This window comes from Mirounga leonina, unplaced genomic scaffold, assembly GCF_011800145.1.
Source record: "Mirounga leonina isolate KUSES-001 unplaced genomic scaffold, KU_Mleo_1.0 Mir_129, whole genome shotgun sequence".
NCBI classification, from domain to species: Eukaryota; Metazoa; Chordata; class Mammalia; order Carnivora; family Phocidae; genus Mirounga; species Mirounga leonina.
Genome location: NW_023270323.1, coordinates 9700897 through 9722100, shown reverse-complemented (window position 1 = coordinate 9722100; position 21204 = coordinate 9700897). Strand labels below are relative to the sequence as shown.

Sequence of the window (21204 nt, the reverse complement as noted above, 5' to 3'; positions counted from 1 at the left end):
AGTCATTGGGCGTCTGCCTTCGGCTCAGGTTATGATCCCCAGGTCCTGGGATCGAGCCCCGCATCGGGCTCCCTGCTTCTCCCTCTCCCTCTCCCCTGCTTGTGTTCCCTCTCTAGCTGTGTCTCTCTCTGTCAAATAAATAAATAAATCTTAAAAAACAAAAACAAAACAAATCTCAGTGGCTTGACACAATGAAGACTTCTTTCCACATCAATGAGGGCTGAAGAAGGGAAGCACATGCAGGGGAAGAAAAAAATATTTTCCCTCCACCCATCTTAGTTTCATTGGCTGCGGCCCTGCAAATTAGACTGAGAAAAGACAGATTAATAGAAGAATAAACAGAAGTTTATTAACGTGTGCATGCTGCATATACACTCAGTGATGAGTAACTACAGGAGTGTTAGAACTTGCTTATATAGCATCTTAACAAAGAATAATTTTGTAGAGAAGAGACAACACAAAGGAAAAGGACCGAGATTCTAAGGGCGCCAAATTGTGGGAAGGCAAACAGCTGGGGATACGGATAGTAGATAAGGTCTAGCTTGTAAGGTTTGTGTAGACTCTTTCTCAGTGCCTGCTCATCTCCGCTAATTAAGGTTGTTACCCTTCTCCTGGTGCAGGAATTTAGGGGCAAGAGGACACCTTCACAAGGGGAATTTATATTCTGTTTTCAAGTAGATAGAGGGAAGCCAGAGAGCTTTTTCTCACTTGCCTTCAGCTCAAAATAATCCTCCTGCCAGACTGGCATATTTTTGAGTGGCATATTCTGCTACCCTTCTCACCTCTGCACAGGTTCATTGAGGAGTGATTTGGGCTCCTTCTTTCTGGAAACCTAGGTCCTGGGGACGTGAAATCCTCCAGAGCTTTTGTATTTTGTTGGCGGATAAGGAAAGAGAGTATGGAAGGTTCCATGAGAGGTTTTAGGGGTCATGCCTGGAAGTGATATACATCACCTTCACTCATAACCCCTTAGCCAGAACTCAATCATATGGCCCCACGTAACTGCAGGGAGGCTGGAAATGCCATCTTCCTGTGAGCCCAGGAGGAAAATGAAACAGGATTAATGAGGTGAACAATATGGCATTATCTCTGCCAATGTTAGATTTTAAGTCAGATAGATCTAGGTATGGATCCTCGACCTGTCAATCTCTAATTGAGTGACCGCCATGATTCACACAGTATGTACATGTACATGTGATTTCACTTTATTTCCTTCATGCAACCCAATATAAAACAGGGAGGATGACTCTCACATAACACTTCAGGGGCATTTGGGATGCAAGGAATGATGGAGTTTGAACAGTAGGTTTGAGGAAAACTAAATGATTTTTCCACTGGAAGATGGAGAAACAAAACCCCTAGTTCCATAGCTTGTTTTTCACTATAATCTGTATCTAATGGTTGCTGGGCCCTCCCTGATCCTTTCAACCACAGATAACTACATGTCTCAGGGATAGTCTGCTCAGAGCTCTTCCATGTCGTTCTTCACGCCGAGAAGCATTATCAGTTTTCCTTCTGCTCCCAGAATGTCCTGTGATGCATGATTCTAGGAACTGGAAGAGTCTGGTGGTTCCATTTGCAGAAGCTGTTTGTAAGATGAGTGACAAATCTTCACAAATCCTGAGTAAGTTTGATTCCTTTTGTCACTTTATCTGTACTCTCAGTAAAGAATCACTAAAGTAAAAGTTGTAGCAAATTTTGGATAGAGGATTTAAAAATACACATATGTTTGGGTATGTGGTATGTGCATGTTTGAAAGGACTAACCTTATATTATTAACAATCATACAAAGCATGTGTAACTCTTAGACTTGGACATGGCTTTGATATCAGACTTTAATAACCACAGAGGATCCAGTCAAGATAAATCCATACTTTAAAATTTTTTGTTCATGTTTTAAAACTTGAGACTTTTTTTTAAAGATTTTATTTATTTACTTGACACAGAGAGAGAGAGAGAGAGAGAAGGAGGGAGGAGGATGGGAGGGAGAGAGCAAGCACAAGCAGGGGGAGTGGCAGGCAGGGGAGAAGCAGGCTCCCTGCTGAACAAGGAGGACCCTGATGTGGGGCTCGATCCCCAGGGCCCTGGGATTATGACTGAGCTGAAGGCAGCTGCTTAACCAACTGAGCCACCCAGGTGCCCCTAAAACTTGAGACATTTGACCTGCAGGGGAGCAAAGTCTGCCATCCCAAAATGTGTCTCTTTAGCATGTGGATTATTCTAGACAATTTTTAAGAAACAGAAGGCTCAGGAAGAACCTTTACCCCTCCCCCTAACTGCCTAAAAGAAGTAAGATACAAGACCTGCTCCAGGCAGGGAGCTACCCCCATAGGTAACTACAGTATAATACAAATTAGGTATGGTAGACAGGGAGGAGGAGCTCAGCAAAGTCTGTTAAAATTCCTCTCTGTATTGCATTGTTTCCGAATGTTCAAGGACCAAAGCTTTAAAGGTACAAGAGATATATATATATAATAAAATATAAGCCACTCATTTCCCCTCCCAGAAAGCAGTTACAGAATATAGTTTTTTGTGTAAACTTTGAAAGATATGTATTTAAAAAAAAATAGAGACATATATTCTTTTCTTTCTTTTTTAATGGTAGCACACCATTTACATTTTTTGGCAATTTGCTTTTTCCCACTCAACAGTACATTGTAAAGATATGTTTGTTCTGTTACAGGAACTGCCTGGTTCTATTTAATGGCTTATTAGTATTCTATTGGAAGGATATACTATAAATAGCTGTTTCTAAGTTTTTGCTATTATAATAGTGCTAACATGCATTTCTTTGTATGTATATAAATTTACACAGACAGGGAGAATTCCAGAAAGCAAAATTACTGGATCAAATTGTATGTGCATTTAAAATTTTGAGAGATTTTGCCAAATGACCCTCCACAGAACTTTAAGTGGTCACCATTCACATTGTAGTCTAAATAAATCACATGCAGTGCAACATGATGGCCCTGATAGAGGATGTAACAGTTTATACTTCAAAAAATATGACAGCATCGGGGCGCCTGGGTGGTTCAGTCGTTAAGTGTCTGCCTTCAGCTCAGGTCATGATCCCTGGGTCCTGGGATCGAGCCCCGCATCGGGCTCCCTGCTCCGCGGGAAGCCTGTTTCTCCCTTTCCCCCTGCTTGTGATCCTGCTCTCACTGTGTCTCTCTCTGTCAAATAAATAAATAAAATCTTAAAAAATATATATATATATAACAGCATCAGCCCACGCATTTTTCTACAGTATTATCAAACTTTGGTATTTGCCATTCTGAAGAATGTCTTATTTTAAATTTTAATTTTCTCATTATGAATGCGATAGTGCTGGTTTTCCTATATCTCAATTCCATTTTTATAGTATATTCTGGTAACTATCAGTTCTTTCCTCTTAACCCATTTTCCCATGTGTTGTTGTTAGTGTTTTTCTTTTTTATTTTTAGGAGCTTTTAAATGATTAAGGCAATTAATACTTTATCAGTAATATGAGTTACAAATCTTTTTTTCTCTGGGTTGTTTTTTTTTACTTTGTGGTGTTTTTGAATGCATAATTATTTTATTATTATTATTTTTTAAAGATTTTATTTATTTATTTGACAGACAGAGACATAGTGGGAGAGGGAACACAAGCAGGGGGAATGGGAGAGGGAGAAGCAGACTCCCCGCAGAGCAGGGAGCCCGATGCGGGGCTCGATCCCGGACCCTGGGACCATGACCTAAGCCGAAGGCAGATGCTTAACAACTGAGCCACCCAGGCGCCCCGAATGCATAATTATTTTAAAATATTTTTATGAAGGGGTGCCTGGGTGGCTCAGTTAGTTGAGGATCCAACTCTTGGTTTCAGCTGGTTGGTCTCAGGGTGGTAAGACCAAGCCCCGATTCGGGGCTCCAGCTCAGCAGGGGAGTCTGCTTAGGATTCTTTCCCTCTTCCTCTGCCCATCCCCCCACTCACATGTGCTCTCTCTCCCAAATAAATAAATCTTAAAAAAACCAAAAAACGAAAAACAACAACAAAAATGTTTGTTTCTTTAAAACATTTTTATGAAGCCTACTATATGAACATTTTCTTTTACAGTTTCTGAGTTTAGATCATACATCAAAAAGCCTACCTCACTCTGAAATTAAAAAAAAAAAATTTCCTAGGCACCTCGGTGGCTCAATCAGTTGAGCATCTGCCTTTGGCTCAGGTCATGATCCCAGCGTCCTGGGATTGAGTCCCGAATGGAGCTCCCTGCTCTGTGGGGAGCCTGCTTCTTCCCCCTACCCCTCTTCCCACTCATTCTCTCAATCTCTCTCTCTCTCTTTCTCTCTCTCTCAAATAAATAAAATCTTGAAAAAAAAGATTCCCATGCTCCTATTAGAATTTTTTTTAAGTTTTGTTTATTTAAGTAATCTATACACTTGATATGGGGTTTGAACTCATGACCCTGAAATCAAGGGTCACACACGCCTCCAACTGAGCCAGCTAGGTGTCCCCCTTTTCTTTTTAAAGTAGGCTCCGTGCCCAACATGGGGCTTGAACTTATGACCCTGAGATCAAGAGTAACATGCTCTACTGACTGAGCCAGCCAGGCAGGTGGCCTTCTCCTCCTAGAACTTTTATTGTTTCATTTTTATGTTTAAATCTTTGATTCATACGGAGTTTATCTTGATTAAACTTTATTTTTTTTCTGAGTCAGTTTGCAATTGTCCCCACACATTTATTGAATGATATGTTTCATTCCCACTAATATGCAATGCCACCTTTATCATATGCTAAAGTGTCATGCATATTTGAGTCCATTTATGGAATCTCTACTGTGTAAATCTGCCTTTCATGCATCTGCATCATATTATTTTAATTATATTAGCTATTTTAACATTTGATCAGTTTGTTTTCTGAGAATTATCCTTTAAAGATACAAAAATCCAAGTTGGAACGAAGTAATATTAAAATATTGTTATTGTGTTAATTGAAAAAATACATCCATATATACCAGGTGTTCATAAAATCTGAAAACATAGGTATTTTTTTCAGATCGAAAATGTCCTTGATGAGGGGCACCTGGGTGGCTCAGTCATGATCCTGGGATAGAGCCCTGAGTTGGGCTCCCTGCTCAGCGGGGAGTCTGCTTCTCCTTCTTCCTCTAACCCTCCCCTCTCCTCATGCTCTTGCTCTCTCTCTCAAATGAATAAATAAAAATTCTTAAAAAAAAAAAAAGAGGGGCGCCTGGTGGCTCAGTCGGTTCAGCATCTGTCTTCAGCTCAGGTCATGATCTCAGGGTCCTGGGATCGAGCCCCGCATCGGGCTCCCTGCTCAGTGGGGAGCCTGCTTCTCCCTCTCCCTCGCTGTTTCGCCCACTTGTGCTCTCTGGCTATCTCTCTCTCTGTCAAATAAATAAATAAATCTTAAAAAAAAAAAGAAAGAAAGAAAATATCCTTGATGACATTATATGTGTGTATGTGTGTGTTCTTATGTATGTTTTCAGACTTTTAGATCCTCTATGGAATTTTCAGTTTGAAAATCATGACATCTGTCAAGTAGTCAGGTATTCATATGAGCAATCAGCAAATTTCTTCAGAATCCTAAATTTGAGCTTTTAATTTCAATGATGCTTAATCAGGGAAAAACTTTTTTTTCACATTTGTGAGTAATAAATGTCCAGGATGATGTCCTGAGACTAGATATTTTATAGGTTTTGTCATCAGAAATGGAAACTATTATTTCTTTCATATATTAAAGAGCCCAGTAGAGGGGCGCCTGGGTGGCTCAGCTGGTTAAGCGACTGCCTTCTGCTCAGGTCATGATCCTGGAGTCCCTGGATCGAGTCCCGCATCGGGCTCCCTGCTCGGCAGGGAGTCTGCTTCTCCCTCTGACCCTCCCCCCTCTCATGTGCTCTCTGTCTCTCTCATTCTCTCTCTTGCAAATAAAATCTTAAAAAAAAAAAAAAAAAATTTAAAGAGCCCAGTAGAAACGGGGATTTTATTTTTTTTGGAGGGTGTGTATTTATTATGGCTGATTTTATACCCCTCAGAGCAGTGTTGGGCATCTTTGCAAGAATCTTCTCTCAACAAACTGGTCCAGATGCTTAAAACTGCCATTATTTCTCAGTTGTGCCAGTGGACTGAACACAGTCAGAGTTACTGCAATCTTAAAGCTCTTCTAGGAGTGATGAAAGAAGTACATAAGGTAAGGGTTCCTCTGAGGGGAATATATATATCATTTTACTCAAAATCCCTTTGTCTTTGCCAATTGGAGTCTTCTTTTGTTTTGTTTCTAAAACAGAAAGAAAATGTTTTATTCAGTCCTGAGGAATTCAAAATTTTGCTTGTTTTGCTGACTGGCTAAACTCTAGCCATAGACTACATGTTTTATGTATATTACATATTTTATATAATATATATTAGATGCACAAATACTCAAAAATGAGAATGATTTAGCATTTTCAGTAGAGTACACAACATAATCTAGAAGTAATTTAAAGTTAGGGTACTAATAAACTTAATGATTGTTGGGGGGTAGGGAGGAGCCAGAGCATTTTAAATAAAAGAGCAGAATTAAATTAGTATTGTTCAATGAAAAATAATTAGCTAAGATTTTATAAATATAAATAGCTAAATGTAATCAAAAGCAATTTCACCACAAAATATCAATCCCAATAGGAGAAAATATTATGTACAAAAAAGTCAGTGCTTTTCAGAAGTCTTAATGCACTGATATTTCTAAAGTAGTATATTTCTTTTTACCTAGCTTTATTGAGATGTAATTGACATATAACATTGTGTAAGGTGTGCAATATATTGCTTTGATATACTTATACTTATTTGGTACATTGACTCATTTATAACTGGAAGTTTATACCCTTTGACCAATATCTCCTGATTTCCCCCATCCCCCAGCCCCTGACAACCACCGTTCTACTTTCTGAGTTCAGCTCATACATACATATTTTTCTTTCTCTGTCTGACTCATTTCACTTAGAATAATGTCCTGCAAGTGGCAGGATTTCCTTCTGTCTCATGGCCAAATAATATTTAGGGTATATATACATATTCTTTATCCATTCATCCATTCAGGATGCTTCTTTCCCTGTCTTGGTTTTTGTAAAAAATGCTGCATTGAACATGGGGGTGCAGATATCTCTTTGAGACAGTGGTTTCACTTCCTTTGAAATGAATATATTTATTCAGATGAATATATTTTTTAATTTACCCAGAAGTGGGATTGCTGGATCATATGGTGGTTCTGTTTTTAATTTCTTGAGGAACCTCCATACTGTTTTCCATAGTGGCTGCACCAATTAACACTCCCACCTGCAGTGTACAAGGGTTCCCTTTTCTCTATATCCTTGCCAACACTTATCTCTTGTCTTTCTGATGACAGCCATTCTCACAAGTATGAGGTGATATCTCATTGTGTAGCTTTGGGTTGTATTTCCCTGATGATTAGGGATGTTGAGCATCTTTTCACGTACCTGTTGGTTATCTGTAGGTCTTCTTTGGAAAAACACCTATTCAGTTTCTCAGCCCATTTTTAAATCAGATGTTTTTGTTTTGTTTGCTCAGTGGCATGTGTTCTGTATATATTTTAGATATTAATTCCTTTTTTTAAAAATAATTTTTAAAAATTTATTTGACAGCGAGAGACACCGAGAGCAGGAACACAAGCAGGGGGAGTGGGAGAGGGAGAAGCAGGCTTCCCGCTGAGCAGGGAGCCCGATGTGGGGCTTGATCCCAGGACCCTGGGATCATGACCTGAGCTGAAGGCAGACGTTTAATGACTGAGCCACCCAGGTGCCCCGATATTAATTCCTTATCAAGTATATAATTTGCAAATATTTTTCCCCATTTCATAGGCTGTGTTTTCATTTTACTTTCTTAATTTATATTCTTAGATTCTTTATTTCCTGCCTTGTATCTTTTGGATTAATTTGATTTGTTAGAGGCTTATTTAGATCATTGATTTTCCACAGTTGCTTCCTCTGGGAAACCTTCTTGAACCCCTCAAGTCCTTCTCCAATCAGAAACTGTATCCTTGATGCCTGATTACTTGTTTTTACCTATTAGGCCCTGGGTCATGAGTTGGTAATCTATGCCCGTGGGCAGCCTCATGTTTTTGTTATTAAAGTTTTATTGGAACACATCCGCACTCACTTGTTTACATATTGTCTAAGGCTGTTTTCTGCCTCAAAATGGCAGGGCTGAATAGTTGCACCAGAGACTGTCTGATCCCAAGCACAAATATTTACTGTTTGGATTTAAGAAAGAGTTTGTCAATTACTATATTAGACAGTAACCTGTGTGTCAGCAAGGAGAATTTATGTTTTGTTCCACACCTGACAAGTAGTATGTGCTAAAATAATATTCATTGATTAATGGAGAAAGGGCTAAATTTGTCAAAAGTACCTTGGATTTTTATGGTGCTTTTATTCCCAAGATCTAGAAATTGTTTCCAGTAAAACTGTGCCCTAAGAATTGGTTTACTAATCTCCACTGCCAACGTCTGTTATCTTTTACAGTATTTATGAAAATTTATCCAATTTATCCGATTTCCATTTATCAAAAAATGGAAGTTTTATATAAAGAACTCTATTTTATCAATGACAAATGCATTGGGTATATAGAGCTCTATTCTAATTATCTATATAATAAGCCATATGTATAATAGATTAAATCATTTATTAATAGAAAATAAAATTCACAAGTCATGTTTTCTTTAAGGTAAACACAGCTAACTGCCAACTACCAGAAAATACTTTCAATATAAATGGACTCTCCGATTTGTTGAGGTTTTATACGTGTCCAAGAAGATTGTTCTTTGGGGATAACAACCTGGTAAGAATAACATTTTTATTTCTGAAAATTTTCATTACTTTATAGGAGGACACATTAGTAGCTAGGTAACTAGTTGATAAATCAAGATTTGAACATTTCTTCATTGCAATGCTGAATTGCTAAATTAGATGATCACTGAAAATGTAAACATCTTTCACTCACAAAACAAATGCATTTCCTTAGAAAGTTTTTCTAGGTAAGTTGAATTCTTAAAAACAGATTGCAAAAAGCATAGAGGGAAACAATTTAAAGTGATGAGGTAAAGCAATGAAGTTTTTTTTCCTTTGAACTATTAAAACTATTATCTCTTATTTTTTAGATACCTGCAGAAAACCCCAGCCCCATTGTTTTAAGTGATTTTCCATTTATTTTTCCTTTGCAATCCAAAATTCTATTATTACGAGCTGCGTCCCATTTGAAAATGCTGGTATGTATGCTCTACATTTTTTTTTATTATGCAAAGTTACAAACATACACAAAATAGAGATAATGGTGTAATGAGCCCCATCACAGAGTTCCAGTCATCATCAACATATTGCCACAATTTCCCCATTGATCACTTTTGTTGGTTTTGTGGTTGTTACTATTTTAGCTGAAGTATTTTAAAGCAAATCCCAGGCCCAACTTCCTTTCACCTCTCTATACTTCAGTGCATTGTTTCTGGTTGTTTCACTCTTATTCATGCTGAGATTCATCAGTGGGTTCAGGTGGTGACCACATGATTCTTCTATTGTAATGCTTCCCATCAACATTTTATTTAATAGTTCTATCCATTGTTTTAGTTGAGGTCTGCAAAATGGCGTTATTTCTAATCTTATCGTTCCTTCCAAAGTTATTAACTGAATTCTGTAAAGAACTTTTCCTCATTGGGGCACCTGGGTGGCTCAGTTGGTTAAGCGACTGCCTTCGGCTCAGGTCATGATCCTGGAGTCCCAGGATCGAGTCCCGCATTGGGCTCCCTGCTCGGCAGGGAGCCTGCTTCTCCCTCTGACCCTCCCCCCCTCATGCTCTCTCTCTCATTCTCTCTCTCAATAACAAATAAATAAAAATCTTTAATAAAAAAAAAAGAACTTTTCCTCATCAACATGGGCCATTTGGCTACATTCATATAGGAAAATAGAATGATGCTTAATCCTTTTTCTTTATTAAATGTTGCCAAATCACTGTACATAGAGGTTGTACTAATTTATGTCACTACCAGCAATATACACACTATAATCAATGCAGAGTGTTATCAAGCTTTGTGCTCTTTTCCAATTCAACAGGTTAATCATGATATTTTGGCTAATTTTAATTTGCTTTTCTCATTATTATATAATGTCTGAGTCCTCACTTTTAGATAATATCCATTGTTTTCCTTCTATGAGCAAATACTGAAATGATCTAGTAACTGCTCTCTCTCCCTTCCCTTTCCTCCTCTATCCAATTTTAGTTACTACCGTGATCTTAGTGTTTGGATTTCATATCTGCTTAAGAGCTTGGAGCTTGATATGTAAGCTCCATCTGATATTTTTTTTTTTCCGAAATAATGCCTAGGAGTCAATAAGTGAGTTTATTCTGTTTTCCCTTTACTCCCTTCCTTCTGCTTCTTTTCGGGTAGTTCGTATTATTCCCACGTAACATTTACATGCTATTTTTCTCTCTTACCACCAGCATCGTTAGTTCTCAATTAAGTATTTGAGTGCTCACCCCACTCCTAGACGTTGTGCTAAAGATTTTCCAAACATGTTTTGATTGCTGAGGCCTGTCTAGGTTATTCCTCAGAAAAAGTTCCTATCTATTTATTTTTTAAAAACTCACAGGACTCAGAAGTCATACCCATTACTTTTATTAATAATTTAAAGGATGCAGACCATCTAGGTGAAACATGAGGTCTGGGACGTCACATGCAGAAAAGGAGCCACTTCAATTATAAAACGTTTCCTTGATACTCTATTAATTATACAGCTTATGTGACATTTCCCAATGATCCATGCCCCATAAATCCATAAATTCCAGCTTTGTTTATATATTAAGCAACCTGGATGGACAAGGTACATCCTGCTAAAAGCATTCCATAGATAAAGACTTTCCCTCTTGTTACTATTTTTAGTGTCTGTCATCGACATGTTTACGGGATTTGAATGGGTCATCTCTTCTTTTGTTTCCCAACCACCTCTTTTAAAATTTTCCTAACATCCCTGGTAACAGGAGAAATTATGTTTCCTTTAAACAAGTCCTTCCCTCTGTGGTATTTTCTTCTACAGCAATGTTCTGTGTAGCAGATCTTCTCTTAGTGAGGGGTTAGTGAGGGCTATGTGCATGGTGGAACCAGGAAGACTGCATATCATGAAGGATCCAGAAAGGTTTGAGTACAAGAAAACTCTCAGTTGTAGTCATCATGGGTGAAACTAGAAAGGAGACTCCACAATCCTGACCTCCAAAGGAGAGAGGATGGCCATAGTCAAAACCGTGAACTCCAAACTATATTATTAATTCACACACATAAATGTAGAAAGGGGAAACCAATACATGGAGAATTGGAGTAGAGAAACTGGAAAATAAGATAAACTGCAGGCCTAGTTCTTGGTTAGGTGAAAGAAGGCTGGGGCTACAGCAGGCCACATACACCTCTCCCGGCTATAGTCAGTGGAGGATAGTGCTGGCCACCCCCTGTCACTCTGAGCCACGCGTCGTGCTGCCCAGCAGTCCGTATTGCTGAAATGTCCTGGAGCTGCAGGCTCCTGGGCCACCAGAGGAGATGACCTATCATCAGGAAGGACCAGAAATGGTACCAGCTCCACCTCCCTACCAACCTGGAACTTCTTTACAATCAACTTCTTCGGGAAAAACTGGAAGAGTCTAGTGGAATCCCATATGATTTCTCAGGACACAGTAGTGGCAGAGATCTGGGACAGGCTTTCCCAAGCCCAGAGTCCCATGCACACTTCTCAGAGAGGCTTACGGAGTGCTGCTCTGGGCAACCACACTCAGCCTGGAAACCTGGGACAGGATAGCTATTATTATCCACCTGTCTTGTTGCCACTATTTGCGGGACAGGTCCCAAAGAGAGCTACATCAGTTTACGAGTCCTAATACTCCTTTTTGTCCTAGGGAAGTGTTAAAGCTTAAAGCAAGGCTAGCAAGTCCAAAGCTGGATTTCTAATCCGAAGGGGTTCAGCAGAAATAAGATCCGGACTAGAGTGTAAGGAAATGTTGGAAATTCAGAAAAGCTAAATGGAAGTACTGTGTAGAGTGACTGAGAGCAGGTAAAAAGTGAGGCCGCCAGTGGCATATTTTTAGGGAGCTCCCCCCTACAAATCAGGTGGATGGACCACAGTTATTTGAACAAGAGTTGGATCTTCTCTGAGCAAGTCTTTCCTCTGGTCTTTTCCCAACATTTAACATCATCCTTGAGTTCCTAAACTACTCTTATATTCTTGAGGATTATGGTGCTAAAACTCTGCTTCTTAAGACTGATGGTGGATGAATGTCTCAGCGTACTGAATACCACTATTGCCTTTAAGGATCATGTTTACTACAAGTGAGATAGCTTGTAATTACTTAGCTGTGCCTCCATGGTGACTAATCCCCTGTATATAATTCCTAGATGCCATGGTTTCACAGATCCTGTGATCTCCTTATCTTCCATAGTATAGTGTAGATATGATGCCCTTTTTTCTTAATTACAATCTGAGTATATATAGCAATAGTAGCATAAGTGTATGCTGTGCAGACTACATTTATTTGAAACAGTAAACACTTCCTAGTGTTCCTATGAGATTCCTAAAATATTTCCCTTTTTTTAGGACTTAAAACAGAAAGAATACCTGGATCGGGGGCAAGTGATTCTGCCATACGATGAATTCCTTACACTTAGAGTCAGACGAAGTCACCTGGTTGAAGATGCTCTGCGTCAGTTAAGCCAAGTTGAAGACACTGACCTCTGTAAAGTATTTGTGGTACAGTAAAAAGTCTCTTTGGACATTTTTACTAATGTGAAAGGGAAACATTTATACAATATAGCAAAGGAAGAGCCTGCCTTTGCAACTATAGTAATCAGCTGTATGGTTTCCAGAATTCTAGGGTGTCTGGCTGGCTCAGTTGGTAGAGCGTGTGACTCTTGATCTCGAGGTTGTGAGATTGAGTCGCACACTGGGCAAAGAGATTACTTAATAAGTAAAAATAATAATTCCTTGCTTACCCTTTAGAGAAAAGCTATGGGATGTTTAATTGAATATTGAGATTATGTGTAAACTATTCCTTACCTATGGCTACAGAAGTGTTGCATAATGAACCATCCCAAGGCTTAATGACTTAAAATGACAATAATTTATTATAGAGATCTGAAACTCAGCTAAGAATCTGCTAATTTAGATTGAATTCACTTGGGTGGATTTGTAGATTTTTATCTGCACTTGTTTACATGTTTGGGAGTTAGCTAGGAACTGGCTTATCTAGGCTAGATTAATCTTGGCTGGGGCAGTTTGGCTCTGTTTTCTGTGCTTTTCATCTTCCTCGGACCAGCAAGCATGTTCTTCTCAGTGCAGTGCCAGAGGTATAAGAAAGATAGCAAGTCCAATGACACAACTAACATTGCTTTAGTCAAAGCAAGTTACCAAGTCAAGGGCTGATGAAATATACTCAGCCTCTTTAATGGGAGGAACTGCAAAGTCACATGCAACAGACATGGATCAAGGAGGGTAAAGCATTTGAGCTATTAACGCAATCAATAAGCAGCAGGTAGAACAGATACTTTTCCTACATTTTGGTTCTAGTTTTAGTCAGAGAGTATCTACCATATTGGTTCTAATTCTAGTCATCTTTCACTTTATCCTTTGTGGGTACCTGTAGGGTGTTTATTGTGTTTATCGCAGATCATTTGCCCTATTGAGGCCATAGAATAATGAGTAACTCTTTAGGTAAAAGCTGGACTTTGTCCAGAAGGGAGTGGAGTTTCCTGGTATCAGCCATGAGAGGGAGACTTAAGCTCTCAGAGAAGAAACCAGAACCTAGACGGTAGGACTCAGACAAGAGAGGGGTATTTCCCACCCTGGGACTAAATGGAAAACAACCTTTTATAAGCCAGACTTTGTAGTTGTATATTTCCTTCTGTATCTACCTTCTTTTAAATATTGATTATGAGGAAATCAATAGAAAATTATTCTGCCCACAGGAGATGACAAAGAGGTAGGAAGGTGAACTTCAAGGTAGATCCAATCCAAATATAGACTCCAAACAAGGCAAGGTTGTCAAAGCCAATTATGTGTGGGTCCTGACCACAGTGAAGGCAGACTTGCTGGTTTAAGTGAGCAGAAATTGGAAAAGTGGAAGTAAGCTTAGTTTGTTATTAGGATATCCAGATGGAACGTTAAGGTGGGCCCTTGGAGATGAGATGATGGTCTGTGGCCAAGGAGTTGGGTGATCTGTGGCAAAGATAAGATCTTCCAGGCAAAGAAAGGAGAAAGAGAATGCTCAATGGGGCTTAGTGATGCTTATATTAAAAAAATAAAAAGCTGGCTAATCATCCAACTCTTCATTTTGGCTCAGGTTGTGATCTCAGGGCTGTGGGAACAAGCCCCGCATCGGGCTCCACATTCAACGGGGAGTCTGCTTAGGACCCTTTCTCCCTCTCCCTCTGCCCCTCCCTCCCTGTGTGCACTCTCTCTCTCTCTCAAAAATAATAAATAAAAACAAAATCTTTAAAAATAAATAAATAAAAAGCTAAAAAGAAATTGGCCAGGAAAGGAAGGAGAAAAGTAGTTAGAGAGGTAGGAAGAAAACTGGGATAGTATTGGCCACAAAGACCCAACGTAGATTTAGAGAAGGACAGTTCCTGCAGCATAACTTTTAACAAAGCTAGAACAGTTTTGGCTTCTTAAACTTCATACTTGGGTAGGTTAAGCTGCTATCATACATGTTCAGTGTGAATAATGTTTAAGTTGAAAATATTGTAAAAAAAAATAATTTTTTTGGGCGCCTGGGTGGCTCAGTTGGTTAAGCGACTGTCTTCGGCTCAGGTCATGATCCTGGAGTCCCGGGATCGAGTCCCGCATCAGGCTCCCTGCTCAGCAGGGGGTCTGCTTCTCCCTCTGCCCTCTTCCCTCTCGCGGTCTCTGTCTCTCATTCTCTCTCTCAAATAAATAAATAAAATCTTAAAAAAAAATAAAAAAATAATAATTTTTTCAAAAATATTTTAAAAAATAAATAAGGGGCTCCTGGCTGGCTCAGTCAGTTGGTAGAACGTGCAATTCTTGATCTCAGGATTGTGAGTTCGAGCCCCATGTTGGGTGTACAGATTCCTTAAAACTAAAATCTTTTAAAAAAGTAAAATAAAATTCAAAGGTAAATAATAGTAGAACTGAAGACAGAAAAAGAAAAGGACAGTTCGTAATGACTTCCCACACAAGAGCTATGGGCAGTCTGGTCTGATGGTTCCTTCAGAGGTGCTAAACCCAGGGGGACTGGGAGGGTAATTTATCAGAAGTTAAAATGAGGGAAGAGGAAGGAGAAACCAAATAGCTGTTGACTGGAGCCAAAGTTGTAAAGTCTGAATGATGAGATGAAGATAGACAATAAGACAGAAGAACCAGGGACCTGAAGCACATCAAAATGTGGTTCAAGACTCTGGTCAACATAATTGGTGAATGCTAAGTCTTGCTAGAATCCCTTTACTTGGTTCATGTGGCAGTTTAAAGGACTCACACACACACTAATCTGACAGTGAATAGGTTCACTACGTCCGCTGCTCAGCAGGAAATTGAGGGAGAACAGATTGCAGTGAAGTGTGGGATTGAAGGGGTATGGGATTCCAGGAATTCTGATGATTGCAGGAGGTTTGAAACTTTTCCACAAGGATCAAGGCATCGTATTTTAAATCTGAGCCTGTGAATGTGTTCTCTTTCCTCAGACTGAATTTATTAAAGAAATTTGTTCTCGGGGGCGCGGGGTAATATCTGAGTTCTTCTACTGTATATTTGAAGAGATGACCAAGACAGAATATGGAATGTTCATGTATCCTGAAGAGGGTTCCTACATGTGGTTTCCTGTCAGTGTAAGTCTTTTATCTTTTTTACAGTTTTTCAGAACAGAAAAAGTATACCATATACTTGCAACATGAAAACCATGATAATAATGTAAAATTAGGTCATGTAGAGAGCCTTGCTACTCAAGATAAGGTCCACAGGGGCAGCAGCTCGAGCATTACTTGGGGGCTATTAGAAAAGCAGAATCTTAGGTCCCACCCCAGATTAGAGCATGTATTCTCTAAGATCCCCAGGTGCTTCTATGCATGTTATATTTTTAAACAGCTTTTATGAAGTGTAGTTGAGATACAATGACCTACACATCAGGTGTCCAATTGGTTAAGTTTTTTTTGTTTTGTTTTTAACTTTATTTTATTATGTTATATTAGTCACCATACAATACATCATTAGTTTTTGATGTGGTGATCCACGATCCATTGTTTTCGTATTAACACCCAGTGCTCCATGCAGTACGTGCCCTCCTTAATACCCATCACTGGGCTAACCCATCCCCCCCCCCCAAACCCTCAGTTTGTTTCTCAGAGTCCATAGTCTCTCATGGTTCATCTCTCCCTCCGATTTCCCCCCTTCATTTTTCCCTTCCTTCTCCTAATGTCCTCCATGCTATTCCTTATGTTCCACAAATAAGTGAAACCATATGATAACTTTCTCTGCTTGACTTATTTCACTTACCATAATCTCCTCCAGTCCCATCCATGTTGATGTCCAATTGGTTAAGTTTTGATTATACATATACCCATGAAACTATCACCACAACCAAATAATGACATATTCATCATTCCTCCAAATTTCCTCATACCCCTTTCTAATCCCACCCTCCACACACTTCCTGCCCCATGCCCACACAACCACTGATCTGATTTCTGTCATTATGGAGTAGTTTGAATTTCCTAGAATTTTTTTTTTTAAAGATTTTATTTATTTATTTGAGAGAGAGAATGAGATAGAGAGAGCATGAGGGGGGGGGAGGGTCAGAGGGAGAAGCACACTCCCCACCGAGCAGGGAGCCCGATGCAGGCCCGATCCCGGGACTCCAGGATCATGACCTGAGCCGAAGGCAGTCGCTTAACCAACTGAGCCATCCAGGCACCCTGAATTTCCTAGAATTTTATATAAATTCTAAGATTTCTATTCCAGGGCCAGCCTTGCTGTTAGCAGGTGAATGACTTTGGGCCACTTATGTAATAGCCTCAATCTACTTGCCCTATTTACTTCTTACAGCGATTGTGAGGATAAATGTTAAAAATGCATTTAGAGGGATGCTTGGGTGGCTCAGTAGGTTAAGCGTCTACCTTTGGCTCAAGTCATGATCCCAGGGTCCTGGGATGGAGTCCTGCATTGGGTTCCCTGTCAGCAGGGAGTATGCTTCTCCTTCTGCCTGCAGCTCCCCCTGCTTGTGTGCTCTCTCTCTCTCTGACAAATAAATAAATAAATAAAATATTTTAAAAATGCATTTAGGATTTTCAGGCTAGTGGTCTCTTGGCTGCTCTGTATCGATGGCCTGGCAAGATGTGGCCAGTGTTTTTCCTCATCTGGGACTACAAAGTGCAGAGAGAAGAGTGAAGCCTGTTTCATCAGGACTCTTTCCTTCTTCCTTCCACCCACCTTCACGGTCAACAGCATCACCTTCCCTGACCCATATGCTTGTCCCTGTCAGCACACCTAGGCTGAGGGCAGTATCACCGAAGGGGACACACATGACATGCTTGATGCACAATGAAAGTGCAGATAAAGTGTACTCTTCCTTCTGCAGTGTCTTTTCTATATGAATTTGAAGGCAAAGACTATAAAATTAAATAATGACAACCTTGGCCTATAAGGCTATATGAGCACATTTTTTTTAATATTCCAGATATGCTGTCAGTAACAAAAAGTAAATTCATTTATTTAATATTCTGAACTATTAGTTTATATTTTAACTTATGGAAGAAATTTAAATTGTATTAAAGCCTGTGTAAAAAGCTCACGCTTTATTTTCCTGAAGCCCATTTTGTTTCTAATTTGTGATTTCAGAAAAGGGAACCCAACCAATTTTTACTAATCTTAATTATCCCTTTGGACTATTGATTACTTCTAATACATAAGGGATTTTTTTTCTTCTCCTTTTCCAGCCTAAATTTGAGAAGAAGAGATATTTCCTTTTTGGAATACTGTGTGGACTCTCCCTAAACAACTCAAATGTCGCCAACCTTCCTTTTCCACTGGCTCTGTTTAAGAAACTTCTGGATCAAAAGCCATCATTGCAAGATTTAAAAGAACTCAGTCCTCTTCTAGGGAAGTAAGTAATATTTTTCCAGAGCTATAGGTTAAGTCTCAGTTATTCAGGAAGAAATGATGTTAATCACACACATACACACAGAGACAAGGTCTTCATTTTCAATAAATATATACTCTTCTGATGCATTTGAATTTTAGCCTGACTTATAATAAAGTATGCCTTCAAAAATAAAGAAAAGCCAAATGCTCTTCTTCTTTTTAAAGATTTTATTTATTTATTCATGAGAGAGAGAGAGAGAGAGAGAGAAGCAGAGGCAGAGGGAGAAGCAGGCTCCCCACTGAGCAGGAAGCCCGATGCGGGACTCGATCCCAGGACCCTGGGATCATGACCTGAGCCAAAGGCAGATGCTTAACCATCTGAGCCACCCAGGCGCCTGCCAAAGGCTCTTCTAATGATCAACCTACAACAAACAGAGCTCTGGCCTAATATCTTGAATTTATCTAGATGGAAACAGTACACAATATTCTTTTTTTTTGTGAAAGATTTTATTTATTTAGAGAGAGAGAGACAGCATGGGTAGAGGGGCAGAGGGAGAGGGAGATAGAGAATCTCAAGCCGACTCCACACTCAGCCCAGAGCCCAACGTGGGGCTCAATCCCATGACCCTGAGGTCATGACTTGAGCAGAAATTAAGAGTAGGATGCCTTCTAGGGGCGCCTGGGTGGCTCAGATGGTTAAGCGTCTGCCTTCGGCTCAGGTCATGATCCCAGGGTCCTAGGATCGAGCCCTGCATAGGGCTCCCTGCTCAGCGGGTAGCCTGCTTCTCCCCCTCCTTCTGCTTCTCCCCCTGCTCATGCTCTCTCTCTCTCTCTGTATCTCTGTGTCTTGAATGAATAAATAAAAAAATCTTAAAAAAAAAAAAAAGAGTAGGATGCTTAACCACTGAGCCACCCGGGTGCCCTGGAAACAATATACAATATTTTTAATGCAAATCATGCATGCTATATTTATTTTATTAAATCATATTTAGTCATTTAATAATTTTTTAAAGATTTGATTTATTTATCTGACACAGAGAGAGAGAGAGAGAGCACAAGCAGGGGAAGCAGCAGGCAGAGGTAGAGGGAGAAGCAGGCTCCCCGTGGAGCAAGGAGCCAAATGTGGGGCTCCCCGGGATCATGACCCAAGTCAAAGGCAGACATTTAACCAACTGAGCCACCCAGGCGCCCCTCATTTAATTTCTTTATTTTAATTTTTTTAAATTTATTTTTGAGAGAGAGAGAATGACAGAGAGAGAGAGAAGGAAAGGGTGAGAGTCAGAGGGAGAAGCAGACTCCCCGCCGAGCAGGGAGCCCGATGCGGGACTCGATCCCGGGACTCCAGGATCATGACCTGAGCCGAAGGCAGTCGCTTAACGAACTGAGCCACCCAGGCGCCCCATTTAATTTCTTTAAATACGTCAGCATGTCATCAACTTTATTTTTTAAGTATTGAAAAATACTTGTTCTAAGTTAAAAGGCAAACTATATCCTGTGAGGAAAATACTAGCAACAGATTTGATAGACAAAGGATTAGTACTGCTGATGTATAAATATAAATATATATATATATGTGTGTGTGTGTCATCACACAGAAATCTATATGGCTGAGGGTATGTGTGTGTGTGTGTATATATATATATGTATATATTTGGCTAATCAAAAAATGAAAATATGCTCAACCTTCCTAGTATTTGAGGAAATATAAATGAAAATGAGATGTCCTTTTTCTGCTTACAGACTGACAAATGTTAAAAAGTTTTTCATAAAATACAGAGTTGGCAACAGATTGGGGAAAAGGATTCTCTTCTCAAGTACTATTAGTGTAAGAATAAACTGCCTAGATTTACACTGTATGCCCTGACAGTCTAGAGAACAGGGTTTCTCAACCTTGGCAACACTGAGATTTGGGGCTAGATAATTCTTTGTTGAGGAAGGCTGATCTGGGCATTGTAGGATGTTTAACAGCTAATGGGGCTGCCACCCACTAGGTGTCCGGTAGTGACCTTCCCCCTAATTGTAACAACCAAAGATGTCTCCAGATTTTGCCAAATGTCCTCTAGGGGACAAAATCACCCCTGATTGGATACACTGGTCTACAGGAAAGGGCTCCTTTCTGTAATTTCCATCAAGACACAGCAGTGTCTATGTATTAGCAGTGGCCCAACCAAACGGTAAAAAGTTAACTCTAAGAAGAGGGAGTGGGAAGGTAAGGACGTGACATTTTATACATTTCTATATTGTCCAAGATTTTTTCCACTGAACGTTTATTTTTGAAATTTTAGAAATCCGAAAATATAACTTTTTAATTTTAATTTTTTAATTAAATATTACTTTTTAAATGAAAATTTTCATTAGGAGTTTGCAAGAAGTTCTAAATAATGAAGCTGATGACCTTGGAGAAGAACTTTACATATATTTTTCTGTGAGTACCAATGTAAGCCAGATTATAGTTTAGCTTTCATCTGTTTTTTAGAATAATTTTTATTATATTACCTTAAATATGGGATTCCTTTTTTAAAAAATTTTCCACTCTGCCCCTTGGGATTCCTTTTTTGAAGCATATTTATTTCTGTATTGTATGACTTTCCTCGCACCTGCTCCTTCTTTGATACCTCATGTGTATATATCCTCAAAGAAAGTGAAAATACAGCAATTATGCAATCGGTGTGAACAATGTAAACCACTAAATGCTTAAGACTATATACAACATATACTAGGGTAGGTTTTTAAATTTTTATGTTTTTAAAAGGCTGAACTACATAAATAATTATTTAGTTCCCAGTTACTTATAGTTATAAGGAAGAATATACTGGCAATAATGGTATTGTGGTTGTGTTGGGGAGGAAGAATTTATTCTTTCAAAGTTCTTCTAGTTGGACTAAGAATCAAACTGACAGGCCAGAGATTAACAGGAGAATATCAAATTTAATTTTGTATGTATAAGGAATGCATACAGACATGGAAATTCCAAAGAGAGGCAAAATGAGGTATATATGTCATTCTGAACTAAGGAGAAGGAGGTAGGGGCCTGGGACTTCAGAGGGAAGAAGTGTAATTTACAAGAAGATGAAAAAGAGCAAATGTTTTTTTTTTAAAGATTTTTAAT

The 21204-nt window shown here is 39.2% G+C and overlaps 1 protein-coding gene across 2 annotated transcripts in view; it reads left to right on the top strand.

Annotated features, from left to right (window-relative positions):
* The window catches only part of HERC6 (HECT and RLD domain containing E3 ubiquitin protein ligase family member 6), a 55713-nt gene that overhangs the window by 29539 nt on the left and 4970 nt on the right, over positions 1-21204 (top strand). For both annotated transcript variants that reach the window (XM_035004534.1, XM_035004535.1), the window contains exons 12-19: positions 1435-1624; positions 6015-6169; positions 8701-8814; positions 9134-9241; positions 12603-12755; positions 15704-15847; positions 17951-18117; positions 20454-20520. In XM_035004534.1, coding sequence (XP_034860425.1) covers positions 1435-1624; positions 6015-6169; positions 8701-8814; positions 9134-9241; positions 12603-12755; positions 15704-15847; positions 17951-18117; positions 20454-20520 — 1098 coding nt within the window. The remainder of the gene's footprint in view (positions 1-1434; positions 1625-6014; positions 6170-8700; positions 8815-9133; positions 9242-12602; positions 12756-15703; positions 15848-17950; positions 18118-20453; positions 20521-21204) is intronic.